This window comes from Globicephala melas, chromosome 7, assembly GCF_963455315.2.
Source record: "Globicephala melas chromosome 7, mGloMel1.2, whole genome shotgun sequence".
Taxonomy (NCBI): domain Eukaryota; kingdom Metazoa; phylum Chordata; class Mammalia; order Artiodactyla; family Delphinidae; genus Globicephala; species Globicephala melas.
The window spans coordinates 55,566,650-55,587,623 of NC_083320.1; the positions used below are offsets into that span (position 1 = coordinate 55,566,650).

Sequence of the window (20,974 nt, forward strand, 5' to 3'; positions counted from 1 at the left end):
CCAGAAGATTCTAAAAAGACCAGAGGTTCCTGTTTGCAGTCTGCCCTTAATGACTATCCACTACCTTGGCGAAGAATTCAGTGTTCTTTCTCTGTCACTCTCACTCCCTCAGGCTGTCCTTGTGACTTATTTACTCTTTCAAGCTGCCCAGCAGTGGTGCTGGTGAGAATAAGATAGGCTTTGGTCTTAGAGACTTAACATGGCCTCTTGGCTCAGCCTCCTCTATGGGTGCCATTTGCCTCATCTGTACAGTGGAGATAATATTGTCCTCCCAAGGATGTTATGAAGACCAGAAGAATGTATTAATATTACACCCTGCACTAGGCATTATAACTTGTTTGGTTTTACTTATCCACCTCTATGAATATGTTGGGTAAATGAAGCTTGGTCATCAGTTTTCCCTGATTGTAGCCCCTGGATTTCTCTATGCAGTGTTTCTCAAAGTAAGGAACATAGATCACCTGCATCTGAATAGGAGGGAGAGAGGAGAGAAATCTGCTCTTATGTAACTGTAACTTTCTGCACTTTTGAATTTTTTATTGCAGTATAACATACACATAGCAAAGTGTATTTATTATAAGTGAACAGCTCAGTGAATTTTCATAAACTGAAGACACTCATGAAACCAACACCCAGATCAAGAAATAAAACATGACCAGAACCCCAGAAGCCCTCTGCACTCGAACTTTGAGAACCAGTGTCATAGGAAGAGCCCAGCTGGGGAACTCCCCTTTGCCGCAGTCCTGCTCCTTTCTCACGAGCCAAATCTGCGTGCCGTGTGAGCCCTCCCCAATCTGAGAGCCTGTGGCCTCACATGCACCCTTAATAGTGATGAGACTTCCTTTGTCAGAAGGGTCACAAAGGATGTTTCCATCATTTATATTCTTGCTTACACCCTAAACTGCTTACAGTAAATGAATTCAGGTCCTAGCCAACAAGGAGTGGAGATCACTCATTGTCTGAAAGCATCAGCTTATTACAACACTCCAGCATTTTCTCACGGAAGGGTGAATGAGGTAGATTCTAGTGTAATTACCTTTGTGTAATTGAAAACTAAATCACTGTTGACTGCATAGTTTAAATATCCATTTAAATACTTTCATTTCATTGCACTTATTTTTGCAGGACATGCTACTACCAAATAGGCTATTAATTTTTCTAGTGGATTAAAATCTGCATGGGAACATTAAAAACTAACCCAGCTCAAATAGATGCCCTCTTCTTGCAGAAATCATTAGAGAGAGCTTGTCTTTTTCTTTAATCCAGCTATTCAAAATAATCTATTAGACTAAAACCTGTAATAATACAGGTCTTGCCCAAAAGAGATCAGGTTTTTCTATGCAATATAATTTAGGCAAGATTTTAAATAATAGAACAAGAGCCCGTGGTGCTTTTGCCTGTATCTCCTCAAATTTTAACATGCACACCAATTACCTGGGGGTCTTGTTAAAATGCAGATTCTGATTTCGCGTGTCTTGAGGCCTGAGATTCTGCGTTTCTAACAGGTTCCCAGCTGGGGCTGATGCTGCTGGTCTGAGGGCCATACCTTGAGCAGCAAGAGTATTCAGAATAAGCCCTGACTAGAAGCCTGGGTACATATCTGAGCTTCAGCTTCCTCGTATATATAGACAATTTCTAAGTCCCTTCTAACTGTACAATTCCACAATTCAATAATCTCTCTTCACTTATTAGCTCATTTTTCTTTAGGCTGCTGATTCTCATTGTTTATGCTGTTTAAGCTGTTGTATTAGGTATTGTGTATTGGAGGGCCAGGTAAAAACTCTTACTTATGGCTGAAAAGTTTTATTTTTCAATCTTCTACAAGTCTACCTCAATCCATGGAAAATTTTGGCTAATAATAACATGATACTGGCCTCGGACCATAAGCTAAACTTGAGTCAGCAGTGCAGGGCTTTGGATAGATAAGCCAATGTGAACCTGGGAGTATAACCAAAAGAAAGGGACAGCTAGGGCTTCCCTGGTGGCACAGTGGTTAAAAGTCCACCTGCCAATGCAGGCGACACAGGTTTGAGCCCTGGTCCAGGAGGACCCCACATGCCACGGAGCAACTAAGTCCATGTGCCACAACTACTGAGCTACTGAGCCTGTGCTTTAGAGCCCACAAGCCACAACTACTGAGCCCCTGTGCCACAACTACTGAAGCCCACGTGCCTAGAGCCCTTGCTCCTCAACAAGAGAAGCCACCGCAATGAGAAGCCTGTGCACCGCAACAAAGATTATCCCCTGCTCACCGCAACCAGAGAAAAGCCCGCGCACCGCAACGAAGACCCAACGCAGCCAAAGATAAAATAAATAAAATAAAATAAGTTAAATTAAAAAAAAAAAAGAAAGCTATGGAGACCACTGCCAATACCACAGCCAGTTCTTACCAATGGAGGTGGTGACAACATGGAGGCAGAGAAAGTCTAGCCACTGAAAATTATTTCTAATACAGCATACACATCAGCAACTAACAGGGAAAACTAACAGGCAGGGGAAATAGCACCCATCTTCCTTTTACATTCTACATCTCACTTCATTATATCTGACTGGCAAAATCTAGTTTATATAGTCATAGTTTTTTTAGCTATAAGTCAATATTTATTGAAGTATAACATACACACAGAAAAATGCACAAATCACAATTAGTCAGCTTGATGAACTTTCCTAAAGTGAACATACCCATGTAACCAGCACCCAGATGAGGAGATGGAAATTCCTAGCACCCAGAAGCACCCCTTATGCTCTTTTCTAAGCATTATCCTCCCTGAAGTTAACTGCAATCTTGGCTTCTAACATCATAGAGCAGTTTTGCCTATTTTTGAACCTTATACAAAGTGGAATAATATGATATGTACTCTTTTATAACTGACTTTTTTCACTCAGCATTATTTTTGTGAGATTTATCCATGTTGCGTGTAGCAATTGTACCTTCATTTTCATTGCTGTATTGTGCTCCATTGGATGAATATAACAACATTTATGTATTCTACTGCAGATGGACATTTGGATTGTTTCCAGTTTGGTTATTACAAATAGTGCTGCTATGAAAATAACATATGTATACATTTCAGTTAGATATATAAGAATGGAATTTCTGGGTTATAGGAGATACATACACTTAGCTCAAGTATATATTGCCAAACCGTTTTCCAAAGTAATGGATGTGCCACATCCTTACCAAAATTTATATTTTCCATCTTTTACATTTTAGCCATTCTGTTGAAAGGCTAATGTGATGTATGGAAATCATATTGTGGTTTTAGTTTTTATTTACCTGATGTCTAACAAGTGAAGCACCTTTTCTTGTATTTATTGGCCATTTGGATATCCTCTTCCATGAAGTGCCTGTCCAAGTCTTTTGCCCAATTTTCTGTTGGCTTGTCTGACCTTTTCTTGTTCTTTTTGGTTCTTTATTCTGAATATGAGTCTTTTGTTGGGTATATGCATCGGAAGCACCTTTTGCCTCTCTGCAGCTTGTTTTTTCACTCCTTTAGTAGTGTCTTTTGATGAAGATGTTCATAATTTTGATGTAGTTCAGTTCATCAGAGGTTCTCCTTTATGGTCTATTTTGTGAGTATCCAGTTTAAGACTGCTGACTCCACGGTCGTAAAGGTATTCTCCTATGTTTTCTTGTGAAAGCTTGTTTTACTGTTGACATTTAGATTTATAATTCATCTGATACTGATTTCTGTATATGATGAAAAGTAGGAAGTATAGTTTTGAGCCTTCCAACTCCTATAATGCTGTGCAATGGGGTATCTATAGAAGTTGGTGAAAATGAAGCTGAGTGCCAAGAGGCTATATCTAACACAGTTAACCTAGGCGAGTTTTTGTACCGTAAAACATGGAGCTACAAACCATGAATTTTACTGAACCTCTTTTCAATATGACTTTCTGTGATAGCGATTTTCCAGATCCCACACCTCCCTAATGGCAACAGTCCACTTCAAGCACTTGCTTCGCCTCTTCTTCCTTACCCTACCTCTTGGAATGTCATCATTTTTGCAAGAGCACTGTGTTCTTTTTTAAAACTTATAGCAAGAATTGATCTGCTTTCAAATAAATGAAAAGAAGCCCAAGGTTAGACTTGGTGAGTAAATGTGAATGTTAGAATACTTTTAAAGATTTGTAGTTTTATTATCCAATCTAAGGAACTGGGGTCAGGTATGGAATATTGTTCTAAAAGGCTTGAGGATGTGGAAACAACCTCAGCGTCCATCAGTGGATGAATGGATAAAGAAGTTGTGAGATATATTATATATGTGTGTGTGTTTGTGTGTGTGTGTGTGTGTGTGTGTATATATATATATATATGTATACAGCAGAATATTATTCAGCCATAAGAAAGAGGAAATCCTGCCATGTACAATAATATGGACCTTGAAGGCTTTGTAGTAAGTAAAATATGTCAGAGAGAGACAAAACTGTATGATCTCACTTGTATGTGGAATCTTAAAAAAAAAAAACAAAAAACTCTTAGAAAAAGAGATCAGACTTGTGGTTACCAGAACGGGTTGAGCCGGGGGAGGAGAAATTTAAGGAAGGTGGTCAAAAGGTACAAACTTTCAGTTATAAGATAAATAAGTATGAGGGATGTAATGTACAATATGATGACTATAGTTAACCCTGCTGTATAATATATAGGAAAATAGTTAAGAGTTTGTGTCACAAGGAAAATAAGTTTTTTTCTGCTTTTTCCCTTGATTGTATCTACATGAGATGATGCATGCTGACTAAACGTGTTGTGGTAATCATTTCACAATATATGTAAGTCAAACCATCATGCAGTACACCTTAAACTTGTACAGATATATGTCATTATATCTCAATAAAACTGGAAAAAGTAAATAAAAGGCTTGAGGAAAAAGCGAGTTCTCCTAGGTGGGTTAAACAAGCTCCATCACCCTACCTCTCCCCACTTAGAGGCACAACCACTTCAGGCAATTTTTTTCATATAGAACAACTGATGCCTCAATCTGATGTAAGGTATTATACAAAGGAGGTTTTGAAACAAACTCCCTACAACCAGATTTCTCTGTATAGGATCCTCCTTTAGAAATTACGGGGTGGCCCCTGGAACAAAAACATGCATCTAGAGCAAAATTCTTCTCAACTGCCTTGCGCCTGAATCCCTGCTCTTTCCTTTGACATTTCGATGTATCCTTTGGTTCCCTAATAATAATAGCTGAAGTGGGTTGTGAAATATGACTTTTTTATTATTCAGCTCAATTTTTATTTCATGTCCCTATATGTCTGGGTCCTTAGGAAAATAACACTGGTCATTTCAGGTCATACTGAAATGGTCATTTCCAAGCCATGCTATACAATTTCAGGATCTTACATAGTGCCAAGGCTTCTGGAACAGGGTGAGTGTCTTAGCTGGTCCTTAATTAGTTCACAGTGATAAGGCCAAGACTGATATACATTGTAGGGGTCCCCTGGCCCCTTTATGTCTAGGAGTCTTCTGTTGTTTCTGGGTTCCTTAGAGATCTGACCATCTGCATAGATGCACCTGGCAGCAATTGCCCCTCGGTTCTCCCAGTTCTTATTTGCCAGGCACTCTTCTAATTATTCTATATGTATTGTCCTACTTAATTTCCATAATAACCCTGTATGGTAATTGCTGTTATTATCTATATTTTATAAATGAGGACATTGAGGTTAGATAACATGCCTAAAGCCCTCGCTTCTCGTTAGTGGTGAAGCTTTTGCTGTGGATTGATTCCCTTTACTCTTTCGTGTGAATGCTCATTAATAATCCATTTGCCCACCCTTGCTTTGCCTCTCAGATCTTAGACAAACCTCTTATTATCATCTCCACTTGCCTCCAGAATTTTTCTTTGCAAAGATCCATCACACCAAGGTTTGCCAGTCATCTTAGTTAATCTTCTTATTCAATTTATGAAGCGAGTATTTGTAGGCACCAGCTATGTGTCCAACACAAGTTCTGATGACTGAATGGGATAGGGAGGAAAGAAATACAAGAGTCCCTTTCATAGGAAACACAAACGGAATTTAACTTAATTAGAAAGAAACCTAAGTGCTTCAATCACTAACCATTGATTTGACACTTGGAACTCAGATATATGAACAGCTATTGTTGTTTTTGATGGCCCTTTCATCTGGGTCATTTCCCAGAAGTAGCATATGTTTCCTCTTATGCTCATCTGAGAACTACTGATCCTTCCGAGGGGCCCACCTCCACCCACAGTCCCCCTCAGGGTTCAGTGGGTCTCAAGTGTCAATTTCCCAGCGTTCACTCACGCTTCCACAGGGATTAGGATAAGGATGGAAACTTTGGGAAACTGAAAGTGCCATTTTAGACTCAACATAGTTTATTTTTTAAAAGATTTTTCTGATGTGGACCACTTTTTTTTTTGTTTTGCGGTACGCGGGCCTCTCACTGTTGTGGTCTCTCCCGTTGCGGAGCACAGGCTCCCGACGCGCAGGGTCAGCGGCCATGGCTCACGGGCCTAGCCGCTCCGCGGCATGTGGGATCTTCCCGGACCGGGGCACGAACCCGTGTCCCCTGCATCGGCAGGCGGACTCTCAACCACTGCGGATGTGGACCATTTTTAAAGTCTTTATTGAGTTTTTTACAACATTGCTTCTGTTTCATGTTTTGGCCTTTTGGACATGAGGCATGTGGGATCTTACCTGCCTGGAAGGTGAAGTCCCAACCACTGGACCGCCAGGGAAGTCCCGTAGACTCAATATAGTCTTGACAGATTTTATGGATGAACCTGGTACCTAGTCACTAAATATAAGGTTTTTATGGAAAAATATCTACATGTTCCCCAAAAGACAATTTTGTAAACTAATCTGACTGCAGTCCTTGATTATGAACCATGTTACATTCTTTGCATTTCTTGGGTACCTTAACTTGTAAACCTGACCATTTTAAGTGGAATGTCTGGTGTTTTCTCTATTCTTTACTCTTTCAGAATGAGGTAGATGTCTCTGTCCTGATACCAGTTCTCAACTTGAGCAAATTAGTGCCTCTAGCCACTTCAGAGAAAACAGATCTCTGGTAGGGATCATTTAAGACATTACAGCAGTGTTTTACAAAGTTCTAATTACCCTGTTTATCTGGAATCTCCTGAAAATTAATCCCTAATTAGCTGAATGTAAGATGACCTACTGTGGGAACTAGTTTTACTGGAACATTTCATCCTAGATTTCTGTGACCACGAGTTTAGTCCTAGAGAAAAGTAAATCGGCACCACTTTCTCCATTTCGTTACGTAGTAATCACGAAATGTAGGAGCCTGATCAAACAGTCCATGGTCCTGATGGAAGGCAGAATGTCGTGGCTTTGTAAGAAGAAACATAAAATCCCTAACCCTAGAGAGTGATCAGTTTATCTTGTCGCTTCCTCCTTAGATTAAGAGCAATTTCGGTAGGATGAGATCCCTGGGCACAGCACCTGCAGGAAGGAGAGAGGACTGAAATGGAAGATAACTCCAAGCTTTGTCTTGAGGAATTTTTAAACCTCCATCCATCTCAATTTTGTTATTTGTGAAATGGGGTCTTAATAACTATTTAATAGGAGAATTATAAGATTGCACCGGATGTGTGAAAGTGCTTTATGTTTAAAGCAGTATATGCCACTACAGATTTTGAAAATTCATTTTTATATTGCCTTTGCTTTTTTTTTTTTCCTTTGCTTTTTAACCTAGTAAGTGCCGTGACCAGCCATAATGACCACATTACACATTTTAAAACCATTGCTAGACTTTGGTGCTGGTGGTGTGATAGTAGCGATAGCAAGACAAACAGAAAGCGGAGTGTGGGTAGGTGGTGGGTGTAGGTGTGTGCATGCCCATGTGCTGGGTTTTCTTTATGTTCCGAAAAGTTCTGTGAAAGTCATCCAGTGTGCAAATGGGAAGGAACACAAATCAGGTAGGGAATCTACCCAGGTGTCAGAGAGTCCACATTGATCTAACTGACAAAATAACTGTCCATCCCAAGTTCATGTCATTACTTTTAAAAAAATAATAACCATTTTTACTGCTAATAGTTTCAAAGACTTGTGTAGATGTTTTTTACTTTGTTATATTGGTTAAGATTTTTAAAGTTAGCTCTTAAGGTAATAGCTTATCTTAAGATGGCTTTGTTTAAGAGATGAGGTAAATTCCATCCTGGAAGCGAGAATGACCTAGAACAGATGCTTTTTTCCAATTCCACTCCAATGGATCCCTTAGGCTGAATTCCACCTCAAAAAAAAAAAAAAAAAAAAAGCACGGATATGTATGGACTCAGTAAGGGTGGAGGAAGGAAAGCTGATAGTGACTCACTCCAGTTTATAGGAGGAGAGGATTATGTTTCCACCTCCATAAGCCTGATGGTAGGAACTCCCACGTAGAAAGATGAGGCAGATCTTGACATGAAAGCAGTTTGAAGTAGTGGCCCACCCTACAAAACAAGCTAAATTCATTGTTAACTTCTAGACTACACAGTTAAAATGGAAGAACAGCAGGTGCCCCCATACACTCAAAAGCCTGAAAAAATGTATGTATCTTCTGGTGAGGAATTTCAATTTTAGAACTCTATCCTTAGGGAGTAATCAAGCATAAATGCAAAGACTGAGCTACTGGGTAGATCATCCAAGCTCTGTTCATCATACAGAAATAGTAAAAGCAACCTAAGCAGCCAACAATAAAAGTTTAGTTAAATAAATACATCCATATAATGTGTACTATTTATATTTAAAGTATTGTAATAGATAAATATTTATTCATATGATAAGATTTTAAAATTTATTAAGGACAAACACAGGTGGCCAATCAACCAATTGATTCCAATTTTGTGAAATAAATAAATGTGTGAATGTAAGTGTGGTTTTAAAAGCCCTTAAAGGGCTCCTAACTCAAAATGGTAGAATGAGCCCATGCATTTAATCTCCTCTTGCTCTCCAAATCCCACTAAAATGATTTTAGGTCAGACCCACTCACAAACGACACAGTTTATAAAAGTGCAAAAAGGAACACCCCCTGATTTCACCCCCAACCCAACTCTGGGTCTTGCCTACATCTCTTCAAGTGGAAAGAAAGCTAAGGAATGAGACACGAGAATAGAAAGAGAAGATTTTTACTTTTTATTTTATACTTTCTGTACTAGTTGAATTTTTTAATTAGTATGTACGTATATTTGTAACTTTAAAAGTTATTGAAGGGTAGATACAAATGTATTAATACAGCAGCACCACACCATTTTGCATTCAGCTTCATGAGGATTCACCTAAATTTGGTAAAGGTAGAAGGCAAAAGAGAAAGAATAAAGGAAAGAGGGAAAGGGAAGAAAGAGAGGAGGAGGAGGAGAACAAGAGAGAATGTTTTAAATGGTGTGATGACTTCTGCCTGACTTGCCTTTCAGTTAGCTTGAACTTAACCCGAAGTTAATCCGAAAAAGGTGATGTAAATTTGATCCATTTCTGGTCCCGTGCACTGTTCATATTTGTAGTATCTGGTCATGATGAACGTGATTCTAGTATTAACAGATTCTTTTATTTTTATTTGTTTATTTAGACTTAAATAACATGGCTTATTAACACAACTACTTCATAAGGGCTCAACTAAGGAAGCAACATTCTCTGACACTGAGCGATGTAAGGTATTTTCAAGGGTAATTCTCATTCCCCCCTTGATTTAGAAGTTAATTCCCAAAACTATGGAAAGCCAGTGCAGAAATTAGTAATCAGTGGTGGTATTAAGATGTTTTTTATTCTCTTCCCCTCTCTCGTTAGTCATGTTTTCTATTTGAAGTACAAGGAAGTGTTCCTTTTGTAATAAGACAACTATATTTAAAAAAAATGTTTTTAACAGAATGTGTAGCTCTCATTCCACCTTCACCTGGCTGGTGCACCCAGTAACTCCTAGTCTTTCACAAAGGCAAGCAGATTTCATGACTCTATTCTTAGAAGCATCTCATTCCCTCCTGCTGCCCCACATGGAGCACTTTTTAGTGATAAGATACCATAGCGTCATAATTTTTTACCTTACAAAACGCTCAGTCCCAGTCTGTGTCAGATGCTGTTCATAACTAGCCCTTCAACTTTTTTTCTTTTTCTTTGTGTAAAGTGCTTCATTAAATTTTAAGAAACTCAAATTTACATTCATCAGTAAAAAAAAATTTTTTTTTAGAATTTGAAATACACTTAGAAAATGCCATTTGCAGAAGAAACATTAAATAGTCTACCCCTTTATTACATAAGTTGAAAAGCCATCCAAGAAACTTCAGATAGCGTAAAAAGGAACTCACGTAGTGATGATTAATCTGTGTTTCTGCCTGCAAAATTGAGCAATCAGGGTTAGGCTGTCCCCGAAGAACAATTTTGAAATCCTGAAAGGATAATCAAGCATTTATCTCAGAGGCCTATGGAATAACCAAATCCTTTGGATACTTAAAAGGTAGAGAATAAGAAGCAGCTGAGGGCTGCCTGCTCTTGAGGCAGGGCTAGCACTGTGGAAATGTGTCCAAAACTGGTAGCCTGACCAGGTTGCAGTTAATGGTTCTGATCTGTAGAAAGTGAGACTTCAAGACCACGGGTTCTCTGTGGAGGATAGGTACTTGAATAGATACCTAATTACAAGTTAGGAATACAGTTTTAATAACTTATTATATGATGCAGAATAATTTATTTAATCTCCTGGACTCCTTTATTTTTATAGATTTAAAATGGGAATCATACTATTTGTTTAATCCACAAATTAAATGAGAGGCGCCTTTTGGGTATACAGTGCTGGCTCCTAACGTATAAGAATAAATTTTCAGGGCTTCCCTGGTGGCGCAGTGGTTGAGAATCTGCCTGCCAATGCAGGGGACACGGGTTCGAGCCCTGGTCCGGGAAGGTCCCACATGCCGTGGAGCAACTAGGCCCGTGAGCCACAACTACTGAGCCTGCGCGTCTGGAGCCTGTGCTCCGCAACAAGAGAGGCCACGACAGTGAGAGGCCTGCACACCGCGATGAAGAGTGGCCCCCTCTTGCCACAACTAGAGAAAGCCCTCGCACAGAAACGAAGACCCAACACAGACAAAAATAAATAAATAAATAAATAAATAAATAAATAAATAAATAAATAAATAAAATTTTAAAAAGAATAAATTTTCAAACACTTATTAAGAAAAAAAGATAAAACACACCCTATCTACAGCAGAATTTTTGGGAAGTGTGGGAAGTGGCAGACAAGCAGTTCCTGATGAGGCCAATGGGAAGCCTGGAGACATCTTTATGTTCCCCTTTAGCATTTTGCAGCTTGTTTACTTGTTAAATACCTTGGCAACAAGAATTGCATTTTTCTCTAGAAACAATAAATGCTGGAGAGGGTGTGGAGAAAAGGGAACACTCTTGCACTGCTGGTGGGAACGTGAATTGGTACAGCCACTATGGAGAACAGTATGGAGGTTCCTTAAAAAACTACAAATAGAACTACCATATGACCCAGCAATCCCACTACTGGGCATATATCCTGAAAAAACCATAATTCAAAAAGAGTCATGTACCAAAATGTTCATTGCAGCTCTATTTACAATAGCCCGGAGATGGAAACAACCTAAGTGTCCATCATCGGATGAATGGATAAAGAAGATGTGGCACATATATACAATGGAATATTACTCAGCCATAAAAAGAAACAAAATTGAGCTATTTGTAATGAGGTGGATGGACCTAGAGTCTGTCATACAGAGTGAAGTAAGTCAGAAAGAGAAAGACAAATACCGTATGCTAACACATATATATGGAATGTAAGAAAAAAAAATGTCATGAAGAATCTAGCGGTAAGACAGGCATAAAGACACAGACCTACTAGAGAATGGACTTGAGGATATGGGGAGGGGGAAGGGTAAGCTGTGACAAAGCGAGAGAGTGGCATGGACATATATACACTACCAAACGTAAAATAGATAGCTAGTGAGAAGCAGCCGCATAGCACAGGGAGATCAGCTCGGTGGTTTATGACCACCTAGAGGGGTGGGATAGGGAGGGTGGGAGGGAGGGAGACGCAAGAGGGAAGAGATATGGGAACATATGTATATGTATAACTGATTCACTTTGTTATAAAGCAGAAACTAACACACCATTGTAAAGCAATTATACTCCAATAAAGATGTTAAAAAAATTGCATTTTTCTTGCATGGAATCCATGTCTAAGAAAACACACACCTGGAAGCTGTCAACAACAATATGCTTGCCAAGTTAGATGAGCCCACTGACGGGGTTGGCATGGATCAGCCTTAATCCTTTCTCAGGGCACTGAAGCAAGAGGCACTGGAGAGTATCTGTCAGGAGTTTTCAGGTGAATCCCATTCCGCCTCCGTGCACCAGAGGCCTGCACCATAGCCTCCTCCTCTGTCATCTGACCAGCAGGATTGCTGCTGTGCTTTACGGATGGTGAAGACATATTTTCGGCTCTTCCTTCTTTTTAATTCCTCCTTCTTTCCTTACTTCTGAGATGGGGACTGAATGGAGAGTACCAAATTGACCTGGAGAGCATGAACTAGATGTGCTTAGATTATGGAGCCTGGCCTCAGTGGGGAAGAAATGTACCCTAACCTACCACTCCAACCATGATATCCAATTTTAAGATTTAAGCATCTAAAACAAGAACAGTTATGAAAATACCAACCTTTTTGTGAGAGCAAGATCAAACAACGTAATGAATATAAAAGCACTTTGTCAGCTGTAAACTATTAAAAAAAAAATAAATCACATTAACAATTATTGTAGCAATTCTTTTCAAAGGGAAACAGCCAAGACCTCGAGTGAATGGAAGTCACTGCATCTTCCCACCTGGCCCAACACTCACTGCCTTCTGTAAGACCCAAATCTCCCTCTCCCTCTTCCTCACCCCAGATTTCCTTACACCCTTCAGCACCAGTGGAAACTTCTCAACTAGCTGTTGATCTCAATATCGGATTATAGAAATTCACAGTAAGGCATAAATGAGGATTAATTCTTCTGGAATACATTTACATGTTAAAAGAATTTGTTAATCAAAAGAATTTTATCTAGATGGAATGACCTGTAGAGAAAAAAGGGAAACTGATTTTTTTTGTAGTTTAGGTTTATTTTTTCAACTTTTAAAGTAATACATGTGATAGTTGGCAGAAATGTATTCATATTTTCACTAAAAAATATGTACACAAATATTCATGGCAACACTATTTGTAATAGCCCCAAACCAGAAACAATCTGAATGCCCATAGATAAATTTTAATCTGTTCACATAATGGAGCACTACACAGCAGAGAGAATGAAGGAACTAAAACTTTATGCAACAACATGGATGAATCTCATGAACATAGTGGTGAGTAAAGGAAGCCAGGCACAAATGAGTATACACCATGTGATTCCATTTATATAAAGTTAAACATGGAATTCCCTGGCAGTCCAGTGGTTAGGACTCTGCATTCTCACTGCCGGATATAAAGTTAAACGGGGAATTCCCTGGTGGTCCAGTGGTTAGGACTCTGCATTCTCACTGCCGGGGCCCCAGGTTCGATTCCTGTTTGGGGAAATGAATCTCTGATGTTAGAAGTCAGGTCTGTTTTGGTGGGGAAGTAGTGATGACTAGGAGGGAGGCACAAGGGCAACTTCTGGAGTGGTAATAATGTTCTGTTCCTTGATCTGAAAACTGGTTACATATGTGTATTAATTTTGTGAAAATTTGTTGAGCTATAAACTTATGTATGCATGCATACATACTTCGTTAAAACATGCATGTTTTAATTTGATATGCATGTATAATGTACTTAAATTAAAAGTTGGCAACACAAGGACTTCCCTGGTGGTCCAGTGGTTAAGAATCCCCCTTCCAATGCAGGTGACAGGGGTTCAATCTCTGGTCAGGGAACTAAGCTCCCACATGCCGCGGGGTAACTAAGCCTGCTTGCTGCAACTACAGAGCCCATGTGCTTTGTAGCCCGCCCGCCACAACTAGAGAGAAGTCTACATGCCGCAACGAAGACCGACACAGCCAAAAATAATAAATAAATAAATAAATATTTTTTAAAAATTGGCAACACATGTTTATTGTAGAAAATCTAGGAAATATATAGTGTTAAGGATAGCTTTTGAAAAGCTAGGTAAAAGGTAAAATCATGACTCATGTAAATATCAAATTAACACATATTAAAGATTTTATTTAACTCAATTACTGAGGAAACCAGTAAGATGTTATAGGCAGTTCAAATGATTTGATATACAGAGATTTATATTATCTACCAGGCAAAATTCATTTGCATTACATTAATAGAAATCGTTTACATAGCTATGGACAGAAAACATTTGCACTACTATCAATTTTCTAAATGTTAACCCTCTTTCTCTACTGAGTTGTAAAGTAGTCTAGTCAAAGACAATGAAAGCAGAAATAACCAGAATGGATGAGCTAAATTTCATCCACTAAATTTCAAGGACTTTCTTAACACTAGAGTAAAATCAAAACAACCTGTAATCCTTGCATTCAGGGATAACCTACATGTGCCATATTTTTTAATATTGTGCGAGAACTTAAATCTGTAGCAAAACTTAGCTGCTTCCATATTGACTATAGATTTTTCCCTTTGTTCCAGAAAGCATTTGTTCACATTCCTGATTATATCCTTAGCATACTTTCTTAGAAGGAGAAATACTAGATCAAAAGTTTCGACCATTTTAAGACTCTTGATATATATTACCAAATATTATAGGAATACTTTGAAGCACATAGCTGGGCTGGAGGAAGAGAGAAAGAAAAAACTTTTCTAGGTCAAATGCCTGTAAGACTTCATGAGTAAAATGTATGTTTACAGCCTTGCAACTTCCCACTATTTCCTTTGCTTTTGGACTTCACCAGGATTGAGCAAAAACTCAGTCATCGACTGAGGAAAAAGCGTGGGTTGACACAGCAAACCACAAAAAATCTCCAGTTCAAACACAAATCCAAGATTACAAGAGATCTCCCTACACTGATGGCTTCATCTGTATTAGGTTATAAATCCCTTGAGGGATTTTCCAGAACTCAAACCCCACTTCCTCCATATGACTTCCTGTGTTCACATGTATTTTCTGATCTATTTTGCCAGTCAGGATTTAAAATATTCTCTAAACTACGTGTATTTAACCATGAGACCTAAATTATTCAATTATTCAATAGTGTTTATCAATTGTCTTCTAAGTGATGTGCTAGTCCTGGGGTAAGTGGTAAGCAAAACAGACTTATTTCTTCCCTGTGAGTCTCAAAAGTACGTTTAGCATATAATAAATAAAATATAACCATATACATGGAATGAACATCATGCATTTTAATGTCAGGTTATTTTTTATTTTTATTTTTTATTTTTTTTTTTTGCGGTACGCGGGCCTCTCCCGTTGCGGAGCACAGGCTCCGGACGCGCAGGCTCAGCGGCCATGGCTCACGGGCCCAACCGCTCCGCGGCATGTGGGATCTTCCCGGACCGGGGCACGAACCCGTGTCCCCTGCATCGGCAGGCGGACTCTCAACCACTGCGCCACCAGGGAAGCCCCAGGTTATTTACTGTTTTTTTTTATTTGCTGACTATTCTCAGGAGATAGGTCTTTTCTTTCCAACTAGATAAGATGCTCCTTGAAGTCAGGTGCTATGTCTTCACTTCTCTAGAATCTTCCTAAGTATTGTGCACTTAATAGGCACCCAGTAGAGAGCAACCAAATGAAAACATTAGTGATTCATGTCTGTATGGACCAAGCAATTTATTCCTTCCAGCTCCTCAATTATTCTTATAATCTCTATGGGAGTAAGTAACAAATGATCAGGAAACATAAAGTAACTTATTATGTTAGTGATCGTTTTATATTTTATCTTCACCAATAGGTGGCATCATCCATTTTGAAATTATATTTTATAATGTTATAGCCCAAAATTTTTAAGTATGGAGTTCATTCAATAAATGTTTATTGGGCATCTTCTATGTGGAAGCTGCCCAGCTGGCCACCACTAACAGAGTGAAAAATAAAACTACTACAGATATGCTTTAACCTACTTCCTTTTCTAGTATACCCTAAAGGACATTCCACTTTCAGATTTCATCCTTGTTCTATAAAATAACATCTAAACCTGGATAGCTCAAAAACTACTCAAAAACGACAGTTTTACGTGTGTGTGTGTGTGTGTGAGTGTGTGTGTGTGTTTTCAACTCAACCTAGTATCATATTTTTAAAAGATGAGAGGGATGCTAAGTTAAATAAAACGTAAACTAGAAAAATATGGATTGAGTAGGGTGGGGTCAATCTGCAGAATTTAATCCAAGTTGGCTTTTAATTAACACTATTTACCATTTCTCAGTGAAAGGAACTTTCTTTCCTTTTGGAAGATAAGAAAAGTGCGATCCAGGCATAGCAGAACTACTTCTACAGCTTCCAAGGCTGCACAGTCCCATCTGGAGATAATAAAAGGTCCCATTCCTCTGTGTTTATTTCAAAAGGTTCATTCTCTGGAATGACCTGAGGTTGCAAACTGTAGAGCATTTGCCAGCTAAAAAGGTCTGCTGCCTGAATATTACTCAGGAAGTGTCTAGTCCTTAGGAGAGCTCCTCCAAGCTCTCCTTAGAGTAGAAAGAAGCCCCTTCTGCTCTTCCCAATAATATTACCTTCTCCACAGGCTGGGGGAAGAGAAGGAGAAAAAACAGAGAAAGGGGGAGGTGGAGCGGTGGGGAAATGAAACTGCAGTATTTGCATTAAACACCATGTAACAGCCACTAATTTATCCACCTACTGATGAGAGAAAAGGGACATTTGACCAAATATGTGCTTCTTTTTACTGAGCAACTTTAAAGGGCAATGAGTGGCATTAGGTACTTTGGGAGATGCAAAGATGGAGCATACAAGGATTTTTGCCATCCAGGAGCTCCCAATCTAGTAACCACAGTAGTGTCTTGTGTAGTAGTGGTTAGAAGTATGGGCTCTAGGCTCTATTCATTTGAACCCGGACTCCACCACTTACACATTCCTGGATAAGTTATTTAACCTTTTCATGCTTCAGTTTCCTAACTTGCAAAATGGGGATAGAGTCATTAGGAAGATAAAATAAAATAATGCATTACATTTTTAATAAAGAATGTTTATTATTATTAATACCAATAACTTTAATACACAAAGTAAATGTTCAGTGTCATAAGAGAGGTATATATAAAGACCTATGAAAACTCAGGAGCTAGAGCAGGAACTTCTTAGGATGGCAGGGCAGAGCAAAGCATTCATTGTTAGTGTTTAAAAAAAAGAGACAACAGACCCCAAATGGAGTCACTTGTGTTAAGCCATGTGACCAATCAAGACTTAATACCTAACTTAATTGAGGTTTCAACCTCCCCCAGGAATATAATCTTAACTGGTCAGTCTGGAATTTCCTGGTCAGCACTAATGAGGTAATCCACTTGTTAGACCCCTTCCATCCTCCAGAGAAAGATGAGGTAATCTGCTCTTTCCTTGTCCTGCCCCCTTCTGCTTATAAAAGCCTTCCATTTGGTACATCTCCTTTCTGTCCGCTACATGGGATGCTACCCAATTCATGAATCACTGAACAAAGCTAATAAAATCTATAAAATTTACTCAGTTGAATATTTTTTTTAACAGATTTGGTGGCAGCAGTGGGATCTGAAGTGAACTTCTGATGGCTTCAAGACAACAAGAAACACAGGCATGGTATTCCACAAACCCACTGAGTTCTCTGTCTTCCTGCCATTTCCGAAGGCCATGGGTAAGTTCCTCTTGGTTCTGAGTTTCACTCTCTTTGGATTGAGCTCCTGATTTAATTGGCTTTCCAGCCCAGGGCAGGTCAGTTTAAGCTAGCAGACAGTTCCACCCAGAACTAACCCCTAGCCCTTGGTTCAGTTTTCAGTTCCCCATTTGATTGGAAATCTTAGCCCTTTGTTCTGTGACCAGATTCCACACTGGTAACTGTTGGCAATTTAGTCTGCAGTTTCCCATTTGTTTGGAATCAGCTTGCAGTCCCCATTCTTTGGGGTCTCTTGTTTCAATTCTCTCCCCAACCCCCGTTCCACATTGGGAATGGCTGGCAGTGTGCACAGTGCCTTCTGTTGGCCAGTCTGCAGTAACATTTCTTTGGTTACTGCGTGGTATATTAAGGTTCACATGTTTGTTTTGTTTTGTATGAAAGGCTATTATTGACAAGGATCTTGGAAGCCTAAAAGCCACAAAAATTGGTGGGCATGGATTGAACACTTAAAAGCTATTAGAGTACTTGCCACCAAACTCTAACACTCCTGTGTTAGGATAAGTTGGCCATAGAATGGGTAGGTGGACACTAGGTCACCAGCCAACCTCAAGAAAATTTGCAGGCAATGAAGTACACTGTAAAACACCACACAATTCCCAACCAAGCAGCACATTCCCTTTTTAGTATTAGTTTGGCTCCAAAAGCTTAGCTAAATAAATACATAAATAAATAATTAAAAAATAATAAAATTTAAAATTAATTAATAACTCTTAAATTCTAAAGAGTTAAGCACACCACCTTCCAGCACACCTGCTTATTTTATGTCTAAGTAAATTGACCTGGAAGCTGTAGATTTTTACAAAAATGGCAAAATCTTACTAAAAACAAGCTAGGATTACAGTGGCCATTATGGGGAATGTTCCAGTTAGACAAGATCTAATGAAGTGAACTTGAAAGCAAGCATTCCCAAATTAAACAGAATGAGATACATATCTTAATGGGTATGCAGAAGGCTCCAAAAGCCTTCATGATTCCAAAATAACTTCATTGAAAGATTCATTGCAAAGGCTAATAAAAAATTCAAGACACAAGAGGTACCTAAGATAAAAGACTGTAAGACTGGCATGGCTCCTACTGTTCCTCTCTATCCTCATTTACCTGAGTATTCACATTCTACTAATTCTCTGTCTGAACTGCTTTTCCATTCTGAAGAGGCTATTAAGCAGTTTAAAATAAAACCACCCAAGGTTGCAGGCAATTCTCCTCAGGTATCTTTCACTCCTTGGTCAAAGACTGAACTAAGGGCCACACTTAAAGAATTTGCTAAACCCAGAGAGGATTAAAAAACAAGCACTTCAAAAGTTTTTTGAAGAATTTAGAGTCATTATCGGGCCTATGACCCTGGTCTGTCAGATCTTTATCAGCTCGTGCACATGCTGGTAGAATCTGGTGAAGCACAAAAATGAAGGAAGCAAAATGCAAAACGCTGAGGATGATAATTTGAGATCCTCAATCTTCAGCATGGTCCCCTATGGACCATAAAATGCTCTCAAATTAGAAACTGATCTTTTAAGAGTCGTTCCTAGAGTCTTCCTTGGTCTGTTATTCAGACATGCAAACAAAAGAAAGATGAATCTGTGACAGACTTTAAAGCTCATCTGGAAGTGCTCTTCCTACAGCTTTCTGGGTTTCATACAATAGGTGAGGTCACCCAACCTGCTCTAGCTACCCTGTTTGTAGATGGATTATGTCCTGAGGTTAGTGGATTAATAAAAAGACAAAAAAATGGGATGGGAGGCTGGCTACCTGTTTGACTGAACTTGTGACCATAGCTGAACACTTTGAAAGGACTTTGGAACAAGATTGTAAACAAAAATCCACCAAAGCTATTGACTTTAAAGTTATAACGGCTCCAAGGCCAGCTTGGATGCTTGGGTCCACTACATCACAGTCTCCTAGGAGGGGGTCTATCGTTAAATGCTGACTCAGGGGTTGATGTCTCAGTTGTATAGTCACTTGGAACTCTGGAAAAGATAATGTCCTCAAACAGCCTATGAATAATTTTCAACAGACTTGTAGGTATGAGCGCCCTCATATCGACCCTCAAAGGAGGGCCCCTGTATGGGCCCCTCCCAGAGTTGATGAGACTCTGAGGGATTTTCTGGTAAACTGTTACGTTATTCCCTTAAATAGCCAAGGGAAACTAGAATTAAAATCAGTGGAAAACCTTGCCAAATTCTGGTAAATACTGGAGCTACACTCTCTACTTTAAACCCCACTCAGAGCCTGCAGATGTGGTCCTGGAAAAACTGGCAGAAGCCAAGCCTGCTAAGGGTGAGAATACTTACCAGAGCGTGCTCTCCCAGATCTTTGTCTACAGCACCCAATAGAGAGAGAAAAATAAAATATCTTTTGCACCTTCTTTGGGGACAACAAAGGAGTTGTTTAGCACTTCCAGAAATATCTACTGTTTGTCCTGGCTGAAAATGGACAAGATATTTAGAAGGATTTTTAAGCAGCTTTGTGGTCAGAAATTGGCCAGTCTAAAAGCTGATATTCAGACCCTGATAGGAATTTTTTTAGGCCTCCTCCACTAAGCTAAAATAAAACTATGTACACAAAGAAAAAGAAAAACCTTCTAAAGATGGGTGGAACAACCTATGATGTCATTTAACTTGCAACCCAATTCCTTGAAGAATTAAAAACAAGTGTTCTTTTCTTATGAACCTTTACAAAACCAGAAATGCTCCAAGAACCCTTATCTAAGTCATCTCTTTAAAATATAAACTTCAGGGAGGTAATTCTCATTAGAACAAAAAAAGTGGAAGGGGAGGTCATTTTAAACTTAAGCAAATGAAAAATCTCTTATATTCTTCTCCACAAATATTAGTAAAAAGCTCTAGCCATCTGAGCAGGTAACCTTAACTTATTTCATCTACCAGAAAACATTGATCCAACTTCTTTTATAACTAGTAAGTTTTGTATTATTATACCTGATCCATGGCAGTAATTTTAAAACAGAAGCTATAATATCTCTGTTTTCATCTGTCTATATGTTTGCGTGTGTGTGTGTGTGTGTGTGTGTGTGTGTGTAATAGATGTGTAGTATTTTCTACCTTTGGATGGTAGTACCAAAATTAATTTGTAAAAGAACTCTACTTGTTTTTTCAAGTTCACATGATTTGAAATAATTTTTGGTAAATAAAAGCTAGTTTAAGGTTGTTGGATTAATTAAAAGAGGTATGTCTTCAGAATTATCAGCATTAAAATAATGGAGGC

At 38.9% G+C, this 20,974-nt stretch overlaps 1 protein-coding gene across 3 annotated transcripts in view; it reads left to right on the forward strand.

Moving 5' to 3' along the window:
• NFE2L2 (NFE2 like bZIP transcription factor 2) overlaps positions 1 to 20,974 on the forward strand; it is a 183,534-nt gene that overhangs the window by 89,972 nt on the left and 72,588 nt on the right. For all 3 annotated transcript variants that reach the window (XM_060302224.2, XM_030851115.3, XM_060302225.2), the window contains one exon: positions 17,593 to 17,716. In XM_060302224.2, the coding sequence (XP_060158207.1) occupies positions 17,630 to 17,716 (87 nt within the window). In that variant the 5' untranslated portion in view covers positions 17,593 to 17,629. The remainder of the gene's footprint in view (positions 1 to 17,592; positions 17,717 to 20,974) is intronic.